Below are 7,147 nucleotides of genomic sequence, written 5' to 3'. Positions count from 1 at the left end.
GTGGGGGAGGGGTGGGAGAGGGTTCCCTTCACCATCTCTGGCTCCCACCCTCCTGCTTTCTCTCACCTACACCCTTCTCTGTCCCTCTCTGTCCATCTGTCTCTCTGCCTCCTTCCTCCTCTGGCTGTCAATCTCTCCCTGCCCCCACCCCCTTGTCTGTCTCTTCTTTTCTGGGCAGGGCTCCAGGACCCCTTGTTTTGGCACCCAGGCAGCCCCCTAGTTGGGAGTGGAAGCAGGGAGTCCAGGCAAACTGGGACCAGGCTTTGCAGGGGCTTGGGAGGGGGTGGGGGGCAGGTGCTGGAGGGGCGCCAGCCTTCGGGCTGTGAGTCAGAGCCGAACACAGCCCCTGCTTCTCCTCGCGCCATCGCCTGGGGCTCCTTTGCCTTGGTGCCTGCTCAGCACAGCCTACAGAAGCACACACCTCACACCTGTCACCTGGGCCGGGCCTGGGAGCGGTTGAGCGGGGCCCTCTGGGTCCTGCCTGCCCCTGGTGATCATCTCTGTCCCCTCGCAGCATCTCCCCAGGCCCTCTCTGTCTGTGTCAGTCTCTCTATTACCTCTCTGTTTTGCTGTAATTAAAACTGGAATTCTTGATGAGGCAGCTACATCTGTCTGTGCGCATGCACAGGCTCCCAGCTGGGCACCCGCCCGCCAACTGTTCCCTAGGGCGGCAGGGCCTGGTGGCAGCTGTGGGTCTCACACCTGAAGCCCTGTACCCTAAACCGGTTGTCTCAGGGCGCTGGGCACAGCCCCAAGGACCTACTGACCGTGCCCTCCTGACGCCTTATCTCCCTCTCCCTTTCCTTCTCTCTGCAGCCGGAACCACGTACATCTTTGGGAAGGGGGGAGCGCTCATCACCTACACGTGGCCCCCCAATGACCGGCCGAGCACGAGGATGGACCGCCTGGCCGTGGGCTTCAGCACGCACCAGCGGAGCGCCGTGCTGGTGCGGGTCGACAGCGCCTCGGGCCTCGGGGACTACCTGCAGCTGCACATCGTAAGGAGAGGGGCCACCACCCCCGACCTCCCGGCCTTCCTACCCCAGGTCCACTCGGTCCCTTCTGCCATGGAACCAGCACCTTAAATCTTTCCCTTCTGTGGAGCCCCCAGAATCTCTGTTTCCTGACCCCTGGGGTTTCCTTCTGGCAGTTCTGCTCCTGGGACCCCCTCTCCCGCCAATTATGCACTGAGGCTGCCCAGCTCCGAGCTCTGAGCCCGTCTGTGTCTCTGACCTTCCTGAATGTAGTCAGGGCCTCCCTCCAGGTTTCCAGGCCATTCTCCCGCAGCCTTCGGGGACGCCTTCACCTCATGACTGCCCTGGGTTGCTGCCCACTCACTCCGACACCAACTCAGCCACCCACCGTGTCCCGTACTTTGTCCTGCTCCTCTGGCCTCCCCACCGGGGGACGGCCCACCCTTGCTTCTTCACCTTGCCTTTTGATCCTGTCTCGCCTCTGCTCTGCCCTTGAATATCGTTCCCTTAACCTTTGCCCTTGCAGCAGCCACCTTGCCCGGCCTCATGGCCATAGCTACAGCCTCTCTGGCCACAGCCCTGCACATTCCTCCCTGACCTCTTGGCCCAATCCCACGTCTCCGCCCTGACCTCCCAGCCCGGCTTTTCTGCTTTTCTCTGTGCAGCTCCCCTCCTTGCCCTCTGCTGCCTCCCACTGCCTCCCCCAGGCCACCTCTCCTCACAGTTTGCATCCTAACTCTAGTCTTGAAGCTGCCCGTTTCCTCTCCATCTCTGGTCCTGCCCCACACCCTTCCCTACAAGCTCTAGGTGGCTCTGCTCCACTTCTGCTCTAAACCTCTCCCCTGCCTCTCCCCTGTCTTAACCCCTGGGCCTCTGACCTGCCTCCATTTCCACCTGTGCAGCCCCTTACAGCCACCTCCCTTCCCTGCCCGCACCCCATGCACTGACCCTGGCCGGGACCCTGAGCTGGGAGGGCTGAACAGGCTGGCCAGGCTCTGTGTGCTGGAGGGATCTGCGTGGGGGACCCTGAGCTTCAGGGGAGCGAGAGGGCAAGGGGAGAGGCTTCTCTGGGCTCCGGCCCTTCCTTACAGGACAGCTTTCTAGGCTCCCCAGGCTGCATACCCTCCCCCGACACTGACTGGAAGGAGTGAAGGAATGAGGCCTGAGGGGAGATGGCCTGTGGGCAGAGTGGAGCCGAAGGAGAAGTGGCAGCTGATGGGCACCGGGCGGGGGAGGCCAGGCAGCGAAGCGAGCAGGAAAGGGGTGCAGAGGGAGGTGTGGCAGAGAAGGCTGGAAGCTCCGTGAGCAGGTGTCTCCGCCCGCGTGAGAGGCAGTGTGATGGTGGGATGACTGAGTGTGACAGTGTGGGGCTGGTTCGTGTCGATCATGCCAGGAGTGTTTGAGGGGTCTGTGGGGGACAGTCTCGTGGCCTCTGATTGGGCGTGGCGCTCTATATTTGTATCCTTGACCGTGTGGTGTTTGCTGCTGGTTCAGTCTCCTGACCCTGCGTGGCAGGTGTGACTGTGCTTCTGGGTCCTTTGCTGTGAGTGAGGGCAGTCGCTCTCTCATCACATAGTCGTGAGAGGCTGTGTGCCTTTCAGAGCAGATGTTTGGGTTTGAGTCTCCGCTCCACCACGTCCTTGCCCTGTCTTCATGGGTCCCCTCATTTCCCGTGCCTCTATAGTGTCCTCCTCTGCGTAGTGGCATGGGCAGAAGACAGGGAGCTGCTGGGGAGGTTCGAGATGATGCACATAAAGCTCTTAGGACATTGCCCAGCCCCTAGGAAGCACCGTGTCTGGTGATAGCCCCATCACCCGTGAGTGTCCCCCGGATGAGTTGATCTACAGGTGGTCTGTGTCTGCCTCATTGACAACTTCTGTCTCTGTGCCTGTGGGTTTAGGGGACAGGGTCCACCCAGTGCTGAGAAGGGGCAGGGGGACAGGGAGCGGGAGGAGTCTCCTTTTCCCCCTCTCAGCAGTTACCCCCCACCTTCGCAGGGTGCTGTGGTGAAGCACACACCCAGCTTCTGCTGGGTTACCAACGCCGGTGCTGTAGAGGGTGGGGCGGGGTGGGCGGGGCTGGCCCTGGGATGGGGAGCCTGGAAAGGGTGGGGGGCCCTGGAGGAAGTGTGGGAGCCACATGAGGGGTGAGCGGGGCACTCGACGGGCTCGAGCCCCCTGGGGCGGCCCCCAAACCCCCTCCTTCCCTGGTGACACACCAGCTCCCACCGCAGCGTCATTAGCAGCTCTCAGAGAGTGGGGAGGCGGCAGCAAAATAAGAGAAAAGCAATTTGACGTTTCTAATAAAGCGTCGCTCCACTTTGCCAAATTAATTTTGACTCCCATAATTATTTGCTGTAGGAGCGGCCTCCTTCTTCCCGCCGCCGCCTAATGAGGTAATTGGGGAATTAGGAATTAATGACTTTAACAGAAGTGACAACTGACTTCACGTCAGGAGCAGCACTGGGAGCTGCCTCTCCCCCCTGGAGTGCACGGCTCTGAGCTTGGCTGCCTCCTAGGAAACGGGGGTGTCCTGCCTTCCAGCCGCCCTGGACGGCCTCTGTCTGCCTGGCTCTCAGACCACTTCCGCTTTTGACTGCGGTCACCACCTGGCTGAGCCTCGTGGGGAGAAACCCTCAGAGGCACCCAAGGGGCTGGCGCTGTTGCATTACTCACAGTAGTACTGAGGTCCGTTCCCCTCATATGAGGAGCAGACCATCACCCCTTCTCTCTCGATGTCATCAGTCTGCAGGTGGTGGGTGGGTGCAGCTTGCTCGTGCTCTTTGTTAGGCAAGCCCAACCTGTTTCCCTGCTTTGCTGCATCTTTGAAGAGCTGCTGCCTGAGTGTATGGCTCTGTGTGTTTGTGTGGCTTTCCCAGGTTCTAGGAGGGGGAGAGATGGACCCACAGTGGGGAAGGGATAGGGCCTCCTCCACGTGGACCACAGGCGACACCCTGCTCCCCACCTCCCCCTGCACACCCCAGGCCTGCCTCGTCTGAGCCACCTCGCCCCTCTTTCAGTGCCGCCAAGCCTCTTGACCCTGTTGGTTGCAGGAGGTGGCCACTGAATGGCTCCTCATGCCCAGGCTGGACTGGAACAGTCTGTCAGGAAGACTCCAGGAGTGTATCGTGTTCTGGGAGGATCTGGGTCCCCCTGACTGTGTCTGTCCCGTGCGGAGGAGGGTGTGGGAACTCGGGAGGCTGGACTCGGGGAACTGCTAGGAAGCGCAGGGGAGTGGAATAGGGGCTCAGGTTTAGGGCCCAGAGGGCCTTGTGCTGGCTTCTTTAGAGGTCTTTGGTCTTGAGGGAAGGTTGGTCTCAGTAGCCTCTCAGATCACCCCCAGCTCCAGCACTCTGGGTTGGTGTCTCCCCAGACTGGGGGGGCAAAGCAGGAGAGGGCACTGGCTTTGGAGTCAGGCCAACTGGAGTTCAAACCTAGGGTTCCTTTCTTATGAGCCATGGAATTGGGGGATATTGTTTACCCTCCCGGGATCTCAGTTTCCTCCTCAGTGGAACATGGATGCTGTACATTCCTGAGGGTTGCCATGGGGGTGAAGAGAGCATGTGTGTACTGTACCCACAGAGGGCCTGGCACCATTGAGGGCTTCAGTGAGGCTCTGGCACCATGAACAGAACTCTTCCTGGACTGGCTCCTGGGCAGCCTGTGTGGGTTTCCCACGAGGCCCTCTCTGAGGCCTGGGGCTGGGTGGGTTGCTCAGACCGACTCTCTGCTCCCCTTCTCCAGGCTCAGTCCCTGTCTTTCCTCTTCCTGTCCATTTTTTTCCACCTGCCTGCAGCATCCTCTACCCTTATATCCCCATCTCACTTTTCCTTAATGATCCCAACATGGTTTTTCTCCTGGATCTCTTTCTATACCCAACACCCTCCAAAACATGCAGTCCATACCCCCTATCTCTGCCCCCTTGACTGTAGAGGGGCTGCCCCCACACTCAGGCCTGACCCACATGGGCTGATGCCTGCTGATGCCCTGGAGACAAGCCCCCAGGGACTTGCCCAGTGCTGAGCATTCAGGGGAGGGGAGGCTGGAGCTTGGCGGTGTGTGTGTGTGAGGGGAGGCCAGACCCTCCTGAGGCACCAGGCTGGCTTCTGTGGACCCGCCTGTTGGTCGTGCCTTAGGGAATCTACCCTCGGTGTTCCCACTGGTCCTGGCTTGCTCTTGATCATCCCTGTCTGGGGCCTGCAGGCGCAGTGGCCCTTGCATGGAGTAGGTGCCCCGTAAACATTTGTGAACATTTTGACTGAAGCTAAAAGCAAGAAGCGAGTGTGGTCAGTTGAAGTGCTCCAGGTCCATGCTCTGCACCCCACAGTGGCTTCTCCAACCTCTCTGAACCTCAGTTGCTCCCTCACTCGCATATGGGGGAGGGGGCAAGCCGACCCCCTTGGGCAGGTGAAAGGGCCCAGTACAGGGCTGGGAGAGGTGTGTTGTAAAGCTGTTAAACGCAGCAGAGCTGGACCGGTGGTGGTCACAGGAGGAGTTCTAGTGGGAGTGAATGGTCGTTCCCTCCCAACCCCTGATCTCTGCCTCCCTGTCCCCAGGACCAGGGCACCGTCGGGGTGATCTTTAACGTGGGCACGGACGACATTACCATCGACGAGCCCAACGCCATCGTGAGCGACGGCAAATACCACGTGGTGCGCTTCACTCGAAGTGGCGGCAACGCCACCTTGCAGGTGGACAGCTGGCCGGTCAACGAGCGATACCCGGCAGGTAGGTGGCAGGGCGCAGAGGTGTGGCGGGAGGGGTGGGGCAGGGCAGCCAGGGCTGCCTCCAATAGGAGCGCTGCCTGCACCAGGGGCGGGGCTAAGTGGCGAGGCTTCCCGCAGCAGGAAAGGTGTGGCTTGTAGGGGCGGGACCAAGGTGGGACGGGGCTAAAAGGAAAAACCGGGATTTGAAGGGTAGGGGTGGGACTGTGGGAGGTCAGCTCGCAGGGGGTTGGAACAGCTGAGCAAGGAAGGATGCAAGAGCAGGGTCCCGTTTGGGGTGGGGGAGGAGAGAAGCGAAGGAACGTAGAGGTAAGGAGAGTCTGACGTAACTGAGGGAAGGATGAGCTGAGAAAAGAGGGACAGGTGGAAATGGGGCGGCAGATGCAGAAACCAAAGAGAGAAGATTCAGAAGTAACGCAAAACGGATCTTGGCAAGGAAGCAGGGCTGTTCCCAAGGATAGAACCAAGGCAAGAACCAAGGTCTTTACAAAGAGCAAGTCGAAGGTTCATATTAGGTGAACTAGATAAAGAGAAGTAACCATGGAGACCTGGAGAAAAGGAACCCCAGCGTCTCAAAGAGTAAGGGACATCGTGAAAGGGAGAGAGCGACAAGTGACAACAAGAGCGAAAAATAGGTCAAGTGCCTTCAACAAGGCTTCATCAACTACTGGTTTTAGGTCCTGTGCTAAGCCCCGAGGACGCAGGGCACAGCTCCTGCTTGCAGGGAGCTCACAGTCATGGGGGCGGGGAAGCGCAGGGGTGCAAACAGACCCGATTCAACAGTGTGACAACTGTGGTGGCCGAGGACCCACCAAGATATGAGGAGCACAGGGCAAGGACAGGAATGAGGACCTGAAAGACGTGAGGAGGCAGAGACTGCGAGAATCTGAGGGAGGCAGAGAAAGAGCCTCAGAGTGAGAGGAAACAAGGGAGGAGCGGTGGGGAGATATGGAAATAGTCACCGAGACAGAAACAGAAACGGAGTCAGCGCTCGGAGTGATGCAGGGAGATATATGGAGCCGCTGTCTCACAGATGCAGCCAGCAAGAGAAGAGGTGGCCAGAGCCTGGGGAGGGAGACGACAGGGGGGGAAGTGGAGGTCCTGCAGGAGAACCGCAGACACACCGAGACGCGAGACGCGGAGACACAGGCTGAGTGACATTGCAGAGTCGCGTGCAGGGGGCGACTGAGGAACAGAGAGAGCACCTGCAGGCTCAGCCCCGCTCCTTGGCCAAAGTGATGCCCAGAGAAGCTGCCTGTGCTGGCCGAGGGGGCGGAAGGACACGAGAGGTTCAAGTGTGCAAACCCTCACAGGCCCACTTATTCTGGGATGTAAAGGCTCGTGTGGGCTTATGGCTCACCAACACGTGGGCTTGTACCCACACACTCTCAGGCAGCCCCTGAAGACAGAATCCCAAAGCCCCCTAATAAACACAGAGACTGACACACAC

General features: G+C 59.7%; 1 protein-coding gene across 1 annotated transcript in view; it reads left to right on the top strand.

Annotated features, from left to right (window-relative positions):
• The window catches only part of NRXN2 (neurexin 2), a 99,262-nt gene that overhangs the window by 70,292 nt on the left and 21,823 nt on the right, over positions 1–7,147 (top strand). Inside the window, exons 18-19 of the mRNA XM_010838098.1 lie at positions 817–998; positions 5,530–5,701. Of these exons, the coding sequence (XP_010836400.1) occupies positions 817–998; positions 5,530–5,701 (354 nt within the window). The remainder of the gene's footprint in view (positions 1–816; positions 999–5,529; positions 5,702–7,147) is intronic.

This window comes from Bison bison, unplaced genomic scaffold (assembly GCF_000754665.1).
Source record: "Bison bison bison isolate TAMUID 2011002044 unplaced genomic scaffold, Bison_UMD1.0 scf7180017864089, whole genome shotgun sequence".
Lineage (NCBI taxonomy): Eukaryota > Metazoa > Chordata > Mammalia > Artiodactyla > Bovidae > Bison > Bison bison.
The sequence above is the reverse complement of the archived record's forward strand: the minus strand, read 5'-3'. Positions and strand labels throughout refer to the sequence as shown.